The sequence below is a fragment of the Bidens hawaiensis genome, unplaced genomic scaffold (assembly GCF_021521415.1).
Source record: "Bidens hawaiensis isolate Kalapana, Puna unplaced genomic scaffold, B.hawaiensis_p1.1 tig00000512_1, whole genome shotgun sequence".
Lineage (NCBI taxonomy): Eukaryota > Viridiplantae > Streptophyta > Magnoliopsida > Asterales > Asteraceae > Bidens > Bidens hawaiensis.
In genome coordinates, this window is record NW_027491033.1 from 1,340,605 (window position 1) to 1,359,469 (window position 18,865).

The 18,865-nt window shown below is 42.7% G+C and overlaps 1 protein-coding gene across 1 annotated transcript; it reads right to left on the reverse strand.

Moving 5' to 3' along the window:
- Positions 1–4,213: 4,213 nt before the first annotated feature.
- Positions 4,214–18,313, reverse strand: LOC143633504 (serine hydroxymethyltransferase 6-like). Its single transcript, XM_077101801.1, has 4 exons — positions 17,827–18,313; positions 15,909–16,489; positions 4,919–5,426; positions 4,214–4,837 (listed from the first exon to the last, which is right to left on the reverse strand). The coding sequence occupies exons 1-4, from the start codon at positions 18,263–18,265 to the stop codon at positions 4,611–4,613; spliced, it is 1,755 nt and encodes a 584-aa protein (XP_076957916.1). The 5' UTR covers positions 18,266–18,313; the 3' UTR covers positions 4,214–4,610.
- Positions 18,314–18,865: the final 552 nt, after the last annotated feature.

Below are 18,865 nucleotides of genomic sequence, written 5' to 3' on the forward strand. Positions count from 1 at the left end.
TGCACTTGCCCCAGCTTTGGTAAGTGGGGTAGTGTTCGTAAAATTTACTTCACTTGCCCCGGCTTCGGTAGCCGGGGTAGTGTTCGTAAAAACTGTGTTGCCGGTGTTCATCCCAGTAGCTGGGGTTGTGGTTACCGGAATTTCTCTAACCATCTTTGTAGAAGTTTGAAAAAACTGGAGAAAAATAAAGTTCTAGCTTTATGCACGGATGGCGCCAATGAAGAAACACTAACCGGACCCCGGGCAGATTACTGGTAACCTGGGGGTTAGATAGATGTTTCCCACGAGGGGTTAGACCCTTAGAAGATGGTTCTTCTGATAACCTGCAAAACAGACACCGTGAGCTCGTCACTGAGAAGGGGGGGTTCCTCCTTGTGACCACCCTCCGGCGTGAGAATCAGACTAGATTGCTCTTTAAATATAAAAGTATATTAAGAGATTGCTAGAGCAGATATCAGGTATATTATGATGATAATGTGATAATGTAATGTGTTCATACAAGATAAGATGAGATGGTCATACCATTTGTGGTATTTATAGCCGAAGGTAGGTTTCCAAGGAGGTATGGCCGGCTGCAACAGTGTTCCTGTTCATCAACAGTAGCCTACGCACGTGCCCTGCTGGTAGTTGGTGGGTAGGCAGCGGCTGATAGTGACCAGGCCTGCTGTATACTATTCCCTTTCCACCAACTGCCGGCTACGCACGTGGTATGACAGTAGTTGGTGAGTAGGCAGCGGCTAATAGTGATACAGTACAGGAGCATGCTGCTCGCCATACTGTATCAGTGAGCTGTCGTATCTCTGATCAGATCTTTCGCCCATACCTCGTCAGGTACAGTAAAAGGTCCTTCAGTATACAGACTGGCTTATTTGGGCGGGAGTATTCCCCCTCCCGCCTCTGTGCGGGATTGCTCCCGGCTTTGCTCATTCCTTCAGGTGACACTGAATGATCGAGAGCTAAGTACCTAGTGCGTGTAGCCATGCTGCGCGGGTGGCCTTCCCTCATGGCTTGTATCCGAGGCTGCGGGAACAGGCGGAGTCCTTCACCATGGGAGGCATTTCCTGCGGGAACAGCTTGCGTACTGCGCGTAAGGACGTCACGTCTCTGAGCATGGTTGGTCATGCGGATCCAGTTGGTCTTTGCGCAGACGTCCCTGTTTAAGGTGAGTCTTGCGGGACCAACTGGGCTCTGCTGGGACCTACCTCTTCAGTAATATTACAATATTGCATGTTTTCACAAACTTCCTAAACATCATTTAAATTTCAAAATTAAAATTTCATATATTCTATTTCTTGATAGTTAAAATATTACATTTACCCATTTTTTTAATATTAAACTGAAACAATGTAGAATATAATAACTTTACCCTGATGATTTTAAAAGTTTTAAATTTCATATGTTTTTATATTTTGTAATTAATTTCCCACTATATTTAGGTACTTTTAGATTTTTTTTCTCTTTTAAGATAACATTTCTTTTTTAAGATAGCATACCATATTCGAAAACAATTGCCAGCATATTAAACTTAAGCAACATAATCGATCGATTGATTAAAATCCTATGAGAATCGATTGAACGATGGATACATGAGAGCAACAACATTTTAAATAGTTTACAATTATGATCAGGAAAAATCGGTGACAGAATCAACAAAATGCAATTACTATGAGACATGCAACGTTATTTTATGAATAGCCGTATTATACAAATCTAATCGTTGCTAGAAAAACAGGGGGGGTGTTAAGGGCGAAGACCGGGTGCCAATTGTTACTTGAGGATAGGGTTAAAAATGGTTTATTTAAAAAACGTAAATATGTTTCCAAGTTATAAGTAATTAAAGAAGGATGTATTTGATATTTTTTTATATGAGTATCTTAATCTTAAATATATATAAACGAAAGCTCTCTATTATCTCTCAAGTCACTAGATTAGATTATTTGTAAATGGTGATTTCTTATGCATTTGACTCGAATTCACGGGTATAGGTATCACCAAACTCAAATATCCATTAAACGGGTTATAACATCTCATTATATTAAAACTTAATCTCACTAAATATTTGATATGAAAATCTTATAAAATATGGATATACTAAAAATTAATATCCTATTTTTTTTTTAAAAAAAAAAGTTCTATTTATAATTATGAAACAATTTTGTAGTAAAAAAATAAGCAGGTCATAGGTCTCATCAAACCCAAATAACTTTTAAACTGGTTATAATATTTCATTTATTTGTGAAACTCTTTTATCATCAAACCCTATGTATATTATTAGTTTCCTTACAATAAATAAAATTAAAATACAAAATTTATATAAATATTAGAAATGTAAAATGTAAAACAAACCTCGTTATCAAACAATAATTTAATTTGTCAATGTGAATTTAGTTAGACGATTCTTTGTTATTTTAAGTTTAACTTAAATGAAATGTTTCACAAAATAAATTCCAAATTATAACAAATTAACATAAACGAATGGATATAAAAATTAAGTAGATAGTTCATTCGACTTTTCTTTAAAAAATGAACATAACCAAACATAAATTAATAAAAGCAAGTTCAAGTATATTATTAATTTCTTACAATAAATAAACTAAAATCCAAAAAACTACATTCACAATATTAAAAACAAAAAATATTAGAAACGAAAAATTTAAGCAACCCCGTAATACGGGGGGATATTATATAATATTTAAAAGTTTTGTTGGGATAGATTAAAAAAAAATTCTTTTTGAGTTATGTTTTCAAATTTTCAAAGTTTTTATTGTTTATTCCAATCTAATTTATATATTTGATAAAATCCATAAGGCATAAGCTGTATTCTGTTAAACATTTTATTTTCTTGTTTAAAGATTCCTTTAAGCTACACTTTACACAAATATACTCCCCTATCATAAAGAATATGACACTTTAAAATAACACTTTCTTTGGGACATCTTATTTGAAAAATTATAATATTAATCCTTACATATATATATATTTAATATATTTGTTACAGAATTAATCATGTTCTCAATGTAATATTAAAAAATATTTAGGTATTTAAATATTAACTAAAAATCTAATGAAATTACTCAATTAACAAAATGTGTTCATGGAAGACATGGCAATTGTAATATCAATGCAACAAAAAAGAAACTTTATGGAAAGGGAAACATTATAAATACTATATGAAAGTACTTGCAACAGAAGGGAAGTAATTATTTCATATGTGAAACAATCATGAACAAACAAACACCCACACTTTAAGCTTCTTTCCATAAATCCTTTTGCTTGTTATTTTTGTTTTTATAATATATAAAGGAAAAAAGTAATCGCTTTAACGACATATTTTTATTAAATTTTATTAACGCGTCACTACTGTTAAATAAAACTCAAACCGGTAGAAATTGTTGAACTAGGTGTAATGGAGGATGCAATAAGGTGAATAAAAGACACTGATTTTAGAATGGTTGTTTGGGATCAGTTTATCTGTTTGCCTTCATCTTTATCAGTAAACTAAAAAATAATAATAAAACTTGATCTATGTTGAATCACAAATTGTGGGACTGGAAATTGAAGAAACTTTGATTAGATTTTAATTAAAAAAATAGACAAGGAGGGAATAAAGAAATTCAATTAAGTGGAGATAATAAATGTTTTTGAGAGCCTATCTATTTACCTAAATACCCTTTCAATAAGAAAACAAAAAAGAAAGGATTTTTTAACGACAAAATATTACACTTTACAAGGATTTAACATTTTTCAATTTTATACTCTAACCATCTTATCACCTCACCAAAGCAAGAATGACTAAAAAAATAAAGTATTTAATTGGTTGAGCGATGTTCTACTAAAAAAAAGATTAGTGTTCCCATGTCCTTGCCTATTTTGTATTCTGCTCCTAATTCATTAGGTGTTTAGCTTTAACAAACACAAACTCTTTCTCCCTCAAACCCCAATTTCATCAACAACAGCTCTAAATGTGGAAACTCGTTCGAGAAATAAAAATGAATTTAAAAGTATATTCAACTTATAAGTCCGAAGTCCGATTCAACTAATAACATGAATGTCGAAATACTTCTATTCGAAGAACAAGTTAATGGCATTTAAGATCACAAGTCTAAATGGAGTACAACTTGGTTGCAACAATTCACGGTTTTGAGTAGAGGAGACATGGTAGAAACGATAGATGATTCTTTTTATGTTCTCAATACACTAGTCATTTTATGCCCATACGAATAAAAAGACGCGTTTTATACCATGAGATTATCCGTGTAGGGCTCTTGGAACATTAGAAATGCATTTACCTTGCTTCTAAGATAAGTAGTGCATAGTTTACCTACACAATGAAACAAGAATTGTGTGCTACGTTTCCAGAAGTAGCATCTTAATTTTCAGCTATGTATATACAAAATACGTAGGGTAATGAGATAAAACATAAAATTAAAAGTGTACATCGACAACCCAAGCCAGTGGCTTATAAACTCGAAGACCAGATACCAAAACTGCACATCGAACAAAGTCACAAACTATTCACATGTATCGCATACTCATGTTTTCCAGAACAGCAAAAAAACACGCCCGTGTTACTAATTTGGTACTATTACGCTAAAGTAAGAATTCACTACCTACACGTCTTGCGCGGGCATTGCAAACTGGGTAGCGAAGCTTTCAACTTGAGCGCGTAGATCAACAATATCTTTATTATTCTCCAAACCGTCTTTCATAATCCCCTTTGCCGTTTTACCATGCTCCCTCTGTATAGACCTCGCGATTAAAGCAGCTCTAAACAAAAACCCTCCCATCGTTTCAAAATCCGACTCTAAACAGCCTCTCGAGGTCATTGCAGGCGTACCTGATAACACATATAACCAGTTAACTAAAGTTAATGAACCAACTATGAAAAACAGCAAAGAAAATAAGATGTTTTACTTACCGATCCTCACACCACCGGAGACCATATTCCCATGATCATCAAATATGGGAATCTTGTTGACTGTAATGTGACACATGTCACATACGTTCTCAAAATGTTTACCTGTCAATCCAAAGTTTCTAAGATCCCAAAGTAACATATGGTTGTCGGTCCCTCCGGTGACCAACTTGCAGTTTCTTCTGAGTAAAGCAGAGGCCAAAGCCTGCGCATTTTTCTTAACTTGTCGCATATATGCCTTGTACTCAGGTGTAGCCAGTTGTTTTAAAGCAATTGCTAGGGCTGCAACGTGATTATTATGTGGGCCGCCTTGAAGTGCAGAACATACTGCAAAATCTATCTTTTCTTCGAAGTCGTATTTGTCGCTACCATCAGATTGATTAAAAAGTGCGCCTCGTTTTGTTGGTTTATAACCCTTTCTGTAGAATATTATTCCGCCTCGAGGGCCACTCAGGCTTTTATGAGTTGTGGATGTTACAATGTCACAAAACTCAAATGGGCTTGCACATTCCTGCAAGATAACAAATCACAGGATTATTTAAGGAGAGTTTGGCATCACTTGTTGAAAGTGATACCGCAATATGAATAATTAAAATCATATAATCAGTCATTCAGTTGAAATTAAACATTTTCTGTTTTGAGTGTTTGACCAATTCTGGTTATTTACTTATTTAAGGACCTAAGAGTTAACAGCTAAACAATTAGAATCAATTTGCATGTACCTACTACTGCTAAACTGATAATTTGACCCCTAATGATAAATAAACAGCTGGTAACAAAATAGAATTATGTTACCGAACAAAAAATCAACACAGTCAGCATTACCCAAAAAATTATTTAGAATTAAGCCTATAAATGAACCAAACGAACCCAAACGAAGCATATTCGTTTGTTCTTTAACTTTAACCGAACAAACAGTCAAACGATCAAACACAAACAAACAAACAGAATATATTCTGTGTTCATTTACGTTCGTACATTAACAATATAAACGAATAGTTCACAAACGTAAAAATGCATTGATGAAAGGACATAACTGAGCTAAAACCAATTCAAAGTTTACGTGAACAGCAATATGTTCGGCCTATAAAATTTTTAAAACTAGACTAAATTGCAATGGGCCTAAAGAACTTTAATGAATATATTACCAAATGTAGACTAATAAACATAAACGAATTCAAAATGAACAAGTGTTCACAAACATAAATGAACAAACGAGACGTGTTCATGTTCATTTGTTTATCACAAGCTTCCCACTAAGCAGTTCAGTGAACGTTCAGTTCATTTACAAGCCTAGTTAGTTTGAAAAACAATGAGATAGCAAATAGCAAGGAAATTCAATTCACCTTGGCAGCAATGAGACCACTGATTTGAGCCATGTCACACATCAAGCCATTAGGGAAGGCCACCTGCGCAGCATGGCTACACGCACAAGGCACTTAGCTCTCCATTCAGTGTCACCTGAAGGAATGAGCCAAGCCGGGAGCAATCCCGCACAGAGGCGGGAGGGGGAATACTCCCGCCCAAATAAGCCAGTCCGTATACTGAAGGATCTTTTACTGTACCTGACGAGGTACAGACAAAAGATCTGACCAAGAATGCGACAGCTCACTGACAGCAGCATGGCAGACAGCACGCCACAGCACTGTGACCAATAGCCGCCGCCTACCCACCAACTCCTGCCATACCACGTGCCTAGCCTGTAGTTGGCAGAAGAGGAAGAGTGCACGACACGCCTGCTCTGTGTCAGCCGCTACCTATCCACCACTCACAGGCAGGGCACGTGCATAGGTTACAGTTGGTAGCGTGTTGGGCCGGCTAAACCCCTTGGAAACCTACCTTCGGCTATAAATACCCCAATGGTATGATCATCTTACATCTTATCTTATCATATATACCTGATATCTGCTCTAGCAATCTCTTAATATACTTTTATATTTAAAGAGCAATCTAGTCTGATTCTCACGCCGGAGGGTGGTCACAAGGAGGAACCCCCCCCTTCTCAGTGACGAGCTCACGGTGTCTGTTTTGCAGGTTATCAGAAGAACCATCTTCCAAGGGTCTAACCCCTCGTGGGAAACAGCTCTCCAACCCCCAGGTTACCAGTAATCTGCCCGGGGTCCGGTTAGTGTTTCTTCATTGGCGCCATCCGTGCATAAAGCTAGAACTACATTTTTCTCCAGTTTTTTCAAACTTCAAAGATGGTTAGAGAAATTCCGGTAACCACAACTCCAGCTACTGGGGTAAACACCGGCAACACAATGTTTACAAACACTACCCCAGCCACCCAAGCTGGGGCAAGTGAAGTACATTTTACGAACACTACCCCAGTCACTCATGTAGGGGCAAGTGGAGTAAATATTCCACTGGGATTCACTGATGCCCAGCTGGAAAAACGAACTCGAGCCCCTCGCCAAACACTTGATCAAGTGAAGGCATGGGCCGAGGCACGTCAAAGAGAATTTCAGGCTGAGTTGGACGAACGCTTGCGTTCAGTCCAACAAGCTGAGGAATTCGGTAGTACTCGCCAGCACCTCAACATGAGTAGTGAGTACGAGTACTCAGACGACGAGAGGGAAGACTCCGACACCGACGCGAACCCTCGCCATAGGGCGAAAGGGAAGCGTAAGGAAACGGATCCCCAGCCAAAAAGGAATTTTGGGGAAGCATTCCAACCAGTCACGGAAAAAAGCTCGCGTGACTTCTCCAAGGCCTTTAGACCTACTGCCACAAACGCAGGAAGGTCAAAATTTGCAAGGGACATTGCAGAAGCAATCGCCCCGAGGAGTGCCAAACAAATGTCCAACATTGGCACATACGATGGTCTATCCGACCCAGATGACCATCTGAACAGGTTCATTGCGGGGGCAACCGTCAGTAACTGGACGGAACCCACGTGGTGCTACATGTTCCAGATGACTCTGGTAGGAGCTGCTAGAGCATGGTTCGATCGTCTACCGGTCAACCACATCTACGACTGGGCAGACTTCCAACAAAAGTTTAGCCAACACTTCAGCCAGCAACGGAAGTATACCGAGGAGCAATGGACAATCCTCAAATGCATACGAGAGGAAGACGAATCTCTGCCAAACTTCATCACTCGCTTCAACTCAAAGAAGCTAAGTTTGGGCAATATCAGTGAAGATCTTGTTCGCGCTGCCTTCATCCAGGGCGCACATGACCCAGAGCTCATCCGCACCCTAACGGGTAAAGATGGCATGCCATCCACATGGGATGGCATCATGACAGCAGCCAAACGCTATGCGGAAACGGAGAAGCAACTGGGTAGAGACCTTCCGCAGAGCACAAACCTTTACACCCAGAGGACGAGAGAGGACAACGTCCTCACCGCCCGATTGAACAAAAAACGGAAGCAAGGCATTTGGCAGTCAAGGGTAAACTTTGACACCTCATCCGGCTTACAGCACCGATTGGGTGAAAGGGATAATGTAAAGCTGCACCGGAACTCCAGATGGACGCCACTTACCAAAAGCGTCACTGACATATTTGCTACTGAAGAGCTCCCATGGCAAAAGCCTCCAGTAATCCGACATCGTCACGATGCTGATCGGAGCAAGTACTGTGACTATCACAGAACAAAAGGCCACAACACTGAAGAATGCATAGACGTAAAAGACATGGTCGAAACATTCGTCAGAGATGGGACGCTCGCGCACCTCGTGGCGAAATAAAAGCTAAGCAGGCAGGCAGGTGCGTGTGGAACCATGGCTGGGGTAAACACGAATAAAAAATCAGCTTCAATATGGAGACTACATGCTGCGTAAAGAACGAGATCCCGAAACAGGTGCGTGTCGGCTCGATGGCACTCCTGTCCCAACATGGAAGGGAGTTCAATTACACAGTTTGCATGTAATCAATTCCAATTTGTACAGAAAAGGCCAAGAGCCACTTCTAATGGAAATGATTCTCTTTCAAACGTCGAAGCTGATGATTTACATTTATACTTTTCTGAACACTAATATGCCGGTTTTCACCGCATAATTACGTGAAGTCATTACATGGGAAGGCGGTCCTACCCGCACGAACCCAATAACGTGACAAACCTTCACGCAGGTCAGTTTGGGAAAAAGTTCAGCACCCAAAAATGAAAGTGCCGGTCTATCCGCATGAATCATTAAAGGAAACTGAATAATAACCTATCAACAACCGCGCGTCGAACGGTTAAACTATGCAACACTGGTGACGGCGTTCACATTACGTGAAGTCGTTGCGTGGGAAGGCGGTCCTACCCGCACGAACCCAATAACTTGACAAACCTTCACGCAGGTCAGTTGAAGGGGAAGAGTTCAATTATCCCATTAAATGAAAGTGCCAGTCTATCCGCATGAATCATGAAAGGAAACCGAACACTAACCTATCGACAACCGCGCGTCGAACGGTTCAAAACAAAATTCTTAAAAAGGATAAGGAAAACCTACACGAAGGTCAGATAAGGGTAAAGTTTAGCCATCCTACTAAGTGCAAGTGACGGTTCTACCCGCACAATCACGAAAGAGGAAGCAAGACTTCCTGTTATCAACCACGTTCAAAGGTTAACTTATCCTCAAAAGGTGAGGAAAACCTACACGCAGGTCAGATAAGGGTAAAGTTTTGCCATCCTACTAAGTGCAAGTGACGGTTCTACCCGCACAATCACGAAAGAGGAAGCAAGACTTCCTGTTATCAACCACGTTCAAAGGTTAACTTATCCTCAAAAGGTGAGGAAAACCTACACGCAGGTCAGATAAGGGTAAAGTTTTGCCATCCTACTAAGTGCAAGTGACGGTTCTACCCGCACAATCACGAAAGAGGAAGCAAGACTTCCTGTTATCAACCACGTTCAAAGGTTAACTTATCCTCAAAAGGTGAGGAAAACCTACACGCAGGTCAGATAAGGGTAAAGTTTTGCCATCCTACTAAGTGCAAGTGACGGTTCTACCCGCACAATCACGAAAGAGGAAGCAAGACTTCCTGTTATCAACCACGTTCAAAGGTTAACTTATCCTCAAAAGGTGAGGAAAACCTACACGCAGGTCAGATAAGGGTAAAGTTTTGCCATCCTACTAAGTGCAAGTGACGGTTCTACCCGCACAATCACGAAAGAGGAAGCAAGACTTCCTGTTATCAACCACGTTCAAAGGTTAACTTATCCTCAAAAGGTGAGGAAAACCTACACGCAGGTCAGATAAGGGTAAACTTTTGCCATCCTACTAAGTGCAAGTGACGGTTTTACCCGCACAATCACGAAAGAGGAAGCGAAAACTTTAATCCATTATCAACCACGTTCAAAGGTTAACTTATCTTAATGCCTTAGAAATTTCGAAAAGGAAAACCTACACGCAGGTCAGATGAAGGTTAAAGTTTAGCCATCTTACCAAGTGCAAGTGACGGTTCTACCCGCACAATCACGAAGGAGGAAGCGAAACTTTAACCCATTATCAACCACGTTCACAGGTTAACTTATTCTAAACACTTGGAAAATTGCTATTTTAAACTAAGTATGCAAGTCATAAGTTTATAAAGCAAAGAATCCAATGAAAGGAATAACAATCGTATATTTCAATGATATATTACAACAGTGGCCGGGTAACTACCCGCCTAAAAGAAATCTATACAAAGCTAAGTCTATCCTAGCAGTGGGAAGGGATCTTCAGGATCAGGCTTCAGGGCCACCTCCGCTTGGACCAGCACCGTCAGAGCGCGGCTGCCCAAGGAAAGACTTAAGGATGTTTAGCCCATCATCAGCAGCAGCAGCTTCATTCACCTTCCCCACCACTGGATGCGGGAAGGCAGCGTACTGGTTCACAGCTTGGTCATAAGCAGCTTCAGTATTAACATTGAATAAAGGGAAGTTGGAGGGCGGAAAGCCTCTCTCAGCAAACCCTAGACCAAGCAGGAAGCCAGTCTTCTCCCCATCCTCATGAGAAGCGTTGAGGGCTGCGCTCATCGCATCGTCATAAGAGGTCTCTGAAAGGACCCGACGCACAACCTACAAAAGAATACAAGTTAGAACATTTTCTAATTACGAGCGGAAAGCGTAAAGAAAAAGATAAAGATACCTGAGGCAACGCTTCTCGAAGCAGCCATTGGAGGGTAGCTTGACTTTCTTTGTAAGCACGTTCGGCTCCGCTTTTATCAAGGTTGGCAAGTTGAACTTCCTTGGCGGCAGCCTCTTCGACGCTTTTGAGTTTCCTTTCAGTGCGGTCAAGCACCCCCCTCTGGTCAAGGATCTCCTGCAGCTTCTTGGCATCTTCCATTGCCAAGGCGTCATGAGCATGCTGAAGAGCCTTTAATTTGCATTTAAGCTGCTCATTCTCTTCGCGAAGCGGCTCAGCAACAGCTTCAGCCTTGGCAGCCCTCTCAGTTGAGTTTCGCGCAGTCTCCTTAGCCAGCCGAAGCTGTTCATTCACAGCTTGGGCAGCCTTGGAGCGGGCCTCGAGTCGCGCCTGGACTTCAACCTCGAGGGCCTTGAATGCTCTCTCCTTCTCGGCGGCGGCAGCGGCCAACTGCCGGTTCTCCTCCCGCAGAGCCCGCGTCTCAGATATTTCTTTGGCGCGAGCTGCTTTTAACTTGTCGTTTTCACGACAAAGCAGCTCGACGCGGGGCTGCATCCGGGCTTGGAGAACCCGAAGCTCATTGGTTAGCCTACCCTCCTGGTAGCTAGCCATGGCTTCCCCCAACGCACCATGAGGAGCAGCGTGGCGAGCCCAATCCACGCACTCCACAGGGGTGCGAAGGGTTGTTCCTCGGCGTATGTTCCATCTTGGAACATACACTTCATTGGAATCCGACACTGCAAAAGAAACAAAGGCAGTTAGGAAAAGATGACAAAAATATACAAAGGAAAAAACCCTACGTACCTGTAGGGTCAATAACAGGCCGATAGCCGCCAAACCCATCACCTGAACCTAAAGGAAATCCATCCAACAGGTCAGGCAGACGGGAAGGTGGCATAGATCGGCGGGAAGCCCGGCGCGTACCTGATGGTCCGGCCGTCGGTGCCGGTGGCGCAGGTATAGTGGCAGCCGCTGTGGTAGCCATTGTTGGCGTCGCCTCCTCAGCAACAGTAACCGCCGGCTCCGTGAAAGATGCTGTAAAAATTGCACTCACGGCCGGCGGAGACACCTTCTCAGCTGGAACAGCCTCAGGAAGGCTAGAACCAACGGAAGCAGGCGCAGACGCCTGGGTCGACGCCTCGGGAAGGCTGACCGAGCCTTCCCTCATTGGCGGGGGAATACTTGCTCCAACTCCACCCTGGAATGCGTCAACATCCACACCTGCACAAGCAAAAGTGTTAGAAAAATTTATTTGAAACAACAAATCTAGACAAGAATTATGGGGGTACTTACGGGGTTTCTTGAGCTTGAACGTACGGACGAGCGGGGGCGAACCCGATGGAGCCGGCCTCTTGACACCGGTAACCGTCGTCGTCGCTGCCTCCCCGGAGGTAACAGCTACAGCCTCCGGAGCGGTGGTCTCCTCACCACCGGGCTTCCCCGCCACCTCTGCACTATCTGACCCCGAGTCAGATAGGACTACCGGGTCGGCCGTTGAGGCCACCTTCTCCTTGCCTTTCCCGACGGCAGCCTTTTTCTTCCGCACCAGTGGAGGACCTTCTGCGGATTCCTCAGAAGAAGAAATGTCAACTCCAGCAGCAGGCACAGCATTGAGAGGTTCAGGGTAGAAGATAGGCTTACCTGGCCGTCGGTGGCTCAGGATCTCTTGGCCTGGCGGGTAAACCTCCACGAACCGACCCGCGGTCTGCTCTAAGATGGGCAACTCGTTCTCGTCCAGAGCACGAGTACCCATCCGCGCGGGACCATCTTCCTCCCGCGGGTTCAGGAGCGACTGAAGATCGTTCCCCTCTGAAATCAACAAGAAAGTTAGAAAAAATCGAAGTCAGCAAAATGAAACAAGACGTACCATAAGGGACAGAGTTCGAACCATATTCAAGGACGATCGGAACCTTATCCGCATTCGCCGCCTTCCACACCCGGCTCATCCCCAGCATCACCATCGCCGACTCCGGAAAACGGAAAACCGGGGACTGGACCCGGGATATCTTCGAGAACCATTCCGCCTCCTCGTAGTTGAGGGCGGGAAGGTTCGGAAGCGCCTGGCCATTCTTGAACTTCATGGCGATGGGGATGGCGCGAGCGGATATGAAGAAGAACTCTCTTCTCCATGAGCGAAGACTCCGCTCGGTGGTACAAATCTTTAAACCCTTGATACGGGTTGTAAGAGTGTACCACCCCTGGATGCACCTCCAAGTGTAGAAGGTCATCAGACGGTCAACGAGGGGCTCAAGGCCCAGTATCCGGCACACCCACTCAAAGTGCCGGACCTTGGCAATGGCCATGGGGTGCACCTCTGTCAGGTGCACACCGTGCCTCTCCAGGACACGGTACACAAACTTTGTCAACGGAAACCTAAGGTTTCCGTAGACAAAGAATGCAGCATAAACCCCGATCTTGCCACTAGGGGCATCGTACACAGTATGGTGGGGTTCAGGAAACTCAGGCTCGAGAGACTCGAGCATGAACTTCCTGACGATATACTGGTACAGATCGACAGGAAGAGAGCACTGGCATTCGCCAGCAGTCTTCTGGTCATCAGCATCATGAGAAGACATGGTGGAAGAAAGATGAAAAGAGATTTCAGGGTAATGCTTTACTGAACAGAAAAATTCGCCGGAAATTACTTGAGAAGAAGAGATGAAAGTGAAAAGTGTGAATTGCAAATAACCCTCTCCCCCTTTATATAGTAATCGCAATTAATGCGATGAATTTAATACGGAAGAGAGAGAAATCAAAGGTGCAATGAAACTATGACGCGTGGCAAAAGCAAGCTGGCAACATCTGTCACAAGGACGTATGCCAGAGATTTCGCGGCTACGCGCCCGAAATCCCGTGCCCACGCGCCTGAAAAAGCAACTGGAATGACCACATAATGTCATGTCGCCATAACTTCTGGCACGTCCTGACACCGTCAGAAGAAACCGTCACACGACGTTTGAGGTATTGGGTTGTTCTTATCCATCTACCAACTCTTCAAATTTCAAGTTTAAAATTTGAAGACAAGATTCAAAAAAAAAAAAAAAAAAAAAAAAAAAAAAAAAAAAAAAAAAAGCGGGAAAATACCCCTTACCCCTTGGCAAGCAAGTAACCGTAAGACGGATGCGGGTACAGTGTAAAGGCAAAACCCTTCACATACCTAGCACCCGCAGGGAATTGAAGCCAAATAAACCTTGGCAAACAAATAACCGTAAGACGGCTGCGGGTACAGTGTTAAGGCAAAACCCTTCACATACCTAACACCCGCAGGGAATTGAAGCCAAGAACCTTGGTGAACACAAGTAACCGTAAGACGGATGCGGGTACAGTGTTAAGGCAAAACCCTTCACATACCTAGCACCCGCAGGGAATTGAAGCCAAGTACCTCGGCAACCAAGTAACTATAAGACGGGTGCGGGTACAGTGTAAAGGCAAAACCCTTCACATACCTAGCACCCGCAGGGAATTGACGCCAGGAATACCTTGGAAGTAAAGTAACCGTAAGACGAGCACAGGTACAGTGTTAAGGCAAAACCCTTCACATACCTAGCGCTCCGCTGGGAATTGAAACCAAGAAGGATCTTCTGGGCAATGCTTGCGGAAACGGAAATAACATCCCCGCATAGCGGGAACGTCGAGAACTACGTTGTTTGAAGCTCCAAGATGGAATTGGTGGTCTTAACATAATTGATCACTATGCTCAAAACTACCAAAACCTCATGGAAAATACATACAACTGGGACTCAATGCTCCTGACTTGCGAGGAGGTTACAGACCTACCCGCATCATACCCAAAGACCAAGCAGGAAACTCGGGCATTTCTGCAAGTGACAAGGACTTCCGCGGAAAGAATCCCCATGGAAAACCTTACAAAACCCTTTTCAAAACCCTTTGCTCAAGTCCAAAAGTTCACCTCACTTTATTAAACACTCATGAGAAGAACATTGGACTGGGGGGACTTGAAGAGGTAGGTCCCAGCAGAGCCCAGTTGGACCCGCAAGACTCACCTTAAACAGGGACGTCTGCGCAGAGACCAACTGGATCCGCAGGACCAACCATGCTCAGAGACGTAACGTCCTTACGCGCAGTACGCAAGCTGGTCCCGCAGGAAATGCCTCCCAATGGTGAAGGACTCCGCCTGTCCCCGCAGCCTCGGATACAAGCCATTAGGGAAGGCCACCCGCGCAGCATGGCTACACGCACAAGGCACTTAGCTCTCCATTCAGTGTCACCTGAAGGAATGAGCCAAGCCGGGAGCAATCCCGCACAGAGGCGGGAGGGGGAATACTCCCGCCCAAATAAGCCAGTCCGTATACTGAAGGATCTTTTACTGTACCTGACGAGGTACAGACAAAAGATCTGACCAAGAATGCGACAGCTCACTGACAGCAGCATGGCAGACAGCACGCCACAGCACTGTGACCAATAGCCGCCGCCTACCCACCAACTCCTGCCATACCACGTGCCTAGCCTGTAGTTGGCAGAAGAGGAAGAGTGCACGACACGCCTGCTCTGTGTCAGCCGCTACCTATCCACCACTCACAGGCAGGGCACGTGCATAGGTTACAGTTGGTAGCGTGTTGGGCCGGCTAAACCCCTTGGAAACCTACCTTCGGCTATAAATACCCCAATGGTATGATCATCTTACATCTTATCTTATCATATATACCTGATATCTGCTCTAGCAATCTCTTAATATACTTTTATATTTAAAGAGCAATCTAGTCTGATTCTCACGCCGGAGGGTGGTCACAAGGAGGAACCCCCCCCTTCTCAGTGACGAGCTCACGGTGTCTGTTTTGCAGGTTATCAGAAGAACCATCTTCCAAGGGTCTAACCCCTCGTGGGAAACAGCTCTCCAACCCCCAGGTTACCAGTAATCTGCCCGGGGTCCGGTTAGTGTTTCTTCAGATAGCAAATAGCAAGGAAATTCAATTCACCTTGGCAGCAATGAGACCACTGATTTGAGCCATGTCACACATCAAAATCGCACCACATTTATCAGCAATCTGTCTGAATCTAGCATAATCCCAATCTCTAGGATACGAACTTCCGCCACAAACAAGTATCTTTGGGTGAAAATCAACTGCCCGTTCCTCAAGTTTATCAAAATCCACAATACCCGTCTTTGGATCGACCTTATATGACAAACTTTCAAAGAAAATCGAAGCCCCCGACACTTTCTTCCCATTTGGTGTATAATATCCATGACTAGTGTGCCCGCCTGAAGGGGTATCCAACCCCATAATTCTATCACCGGGTGATAACAAACCAGTGTAAACTGAAAAATTTGCAGATGTGCATGAGTATGGTTGAACATTAACTCCCCAGTGATCACTGTCAAGCTCAAATGCAGCCAACGCACGTTGGCAACAAAGTGTTTCGATCTCGTCTATGTATTGGTTACCACTGTAAATCCTTGCACCAGGCATTCCTTCAGAATACTTGTTTGTTAAGTGACTGCCTAATGCTTCCATTACTGCTTTGCAAATGAAATTCTCAGACGCGATTAATTCAATACCTGAAAGAATTGAAACAAAAAACAAAATGATATTAGTAAATAATATTCAAACTACCGATGTAATAATAATAAGGCGTTGATACTAGAGTTGGCAGACACTTATTCGGACAAACTGAACAAAAAAAACATGGCAAAAAGGACCCAAACTTCAAACCGGCATAGCATAACTTGGGCTATGATTAGATTTACGAAGCCCATAACCAATGAACAGAGAGATCTTGACAAGCCAGTTCATGTGGGCCCAGCTGTCATACCCGAATTCATTAATTTAGAGCTTCAATTTTACCATTTAATGTAATTACACTACACTATAATCACTATTACACTATGTTGTATATATAATTATTCGCACAATTAGCACGCTAATTTAATTTGTAATTGATCCAAACCCAAGGTAAATATATATCAACTAGCTTTTGAACCCGTGTATTACAAGGGATTTGTCAAGTAATAAAAATAAATTAGATCCTTTATTTCAATTGTGATTCTCAAAAATACTTATAAATTAATTTAATGTAGATTTAATGGAAAAAAAAACAAACGGGTGGTTAACAAAAAGTACTAAAATAGCATAGTTTTAATGGAAACGCCAAGAAATTTTAAAAAAAGTTAATAAAGTTGTGTAATTGGTCAACCCTCAAGTATGAAAATGAAACTTAATTCAATAATGAATAAAATCCACACTGTGTTATAACTAGGCATGTTCAAAACGGTTTGGGACTAGGAACCGGAACCGGTTCCTAACCGGTTCCTATATTCAAAACCCCCTTTTAAACCGGTTCCAGGCTCGAACCGGTTAGGGAACCGAACCGGTTCTCCCACCCTCGGACCCCTAACCTATCTAACCGGTTCTTACCGGTTCCTAACCCGGTTCCTGTTCCGTAACCACTTTTCGGGCCAGACATTACTAAGTACCAAGCCAATAATTTTAGTGACTTCTTGTGTTAGAGAGAAGATGTTCCAGAACCGGTTCGGTTCCGGTTCCTACCCGCCCCCACTCAGAAATGCAAGAACCGGTCACGGATCATCGGGTTAAATCAGATAGGGTCCGGTTCCTACAAAAAACGGGTAGGAACCGGTTCGGGTCCACCGGTTCGGTTCCAGAAACCGGTTTCGTTGAACATCTCTAGTTATAACCCACTTGACAAAATAATTTTGACCCATGACCCATGAATAGTTAAAATGAATGAGATGATAATTAGAAATTAGAAAGAAATGTTGTAAGATTTCTTTTAAGAATTATTCTGTGCTATAAATCTATAATTATTGCTTCAGTTTTATGTCAAATAATGACTAAGAAACTTGTCATTAACTAATAATAATAATAATAATAATACCTCTATACTGTCTGTGCTTCTCTTTCTCCATTATTTGAAAAACATCCGGGTCAGCAGCCTGGAGCGTCTGGTTCCCCCAAGCCCTCACCGCTTGTCGTCTGGCTTCGAGGCTTTTCCCTTGCAACTGATCAACAATATGCCTACGCTTCGATGACGTAGACGACGATTCAGTAGTGTTATCCTCACCACCACGCCTTTTAAGACGCAGCTGATGCCCTAACACACGAAACTCCTCCTCCTCCTCCTCTTCATCTTCCTTCAAATTGACACTCTCCGTCTCGTCAATATCCACGCTGTTGCTTTCTGTTTGCTGTTCCATTAACTGAAGTGGAACGATTTGGAATGAAATTGAGTCGTCGGAGACTAGCTGTTGTTGATTACGGTGAGATGAATGGGATATAAACCCTAACGAGATATTCGATCGGGAAGTACGTGACATGATTGATTATTAATTAACTAATGGAAGCAATGAGGAAGGTACTGTGGTTCATCAAGTGCTGTCTGTAAAGAGAAAGAAAGAACGAGAAGATTAAAACGGATGAATCTGGTTAACAATATCGCCAATATGGGGTGGAAGATTTTGACCAAGACGGGTGGTTTAGTTTTGGTGTGGTCAAGGGGATTAGGGGAGTGAATCTGGACATGGTGTCAGTCCAGGTGGTGTTAATGTGGACAAGTGTGTGAGTAACATACAGTTTTAGATATTTATATTTGGAGTAGATTCATAACAACTAGTAGCGTTTATATTTTTATTGCTTTTTTATATTTTGTTTCTGAACAGCTGGCATTAAAGTAATCCGAAAAAATTTTCGTTTATATTTTAGATTATTATCAATTATTATATTCCTGTATTTGTCTCTTTATTGGTTTACGTGGGTGGTAATGGCGTATTTTTTTTAACCACGGTTAGGTTCGAATCTTGCAATAGTAGCTTCTATGATGTTAGAAATAGTTAGCGGTTGTCGTTTAAATAAGTGGATATAGTTTATCGAGAGAACGGTCAAGTAAAACTATAAAGCCAATGTGAGCCCAGAGTAAG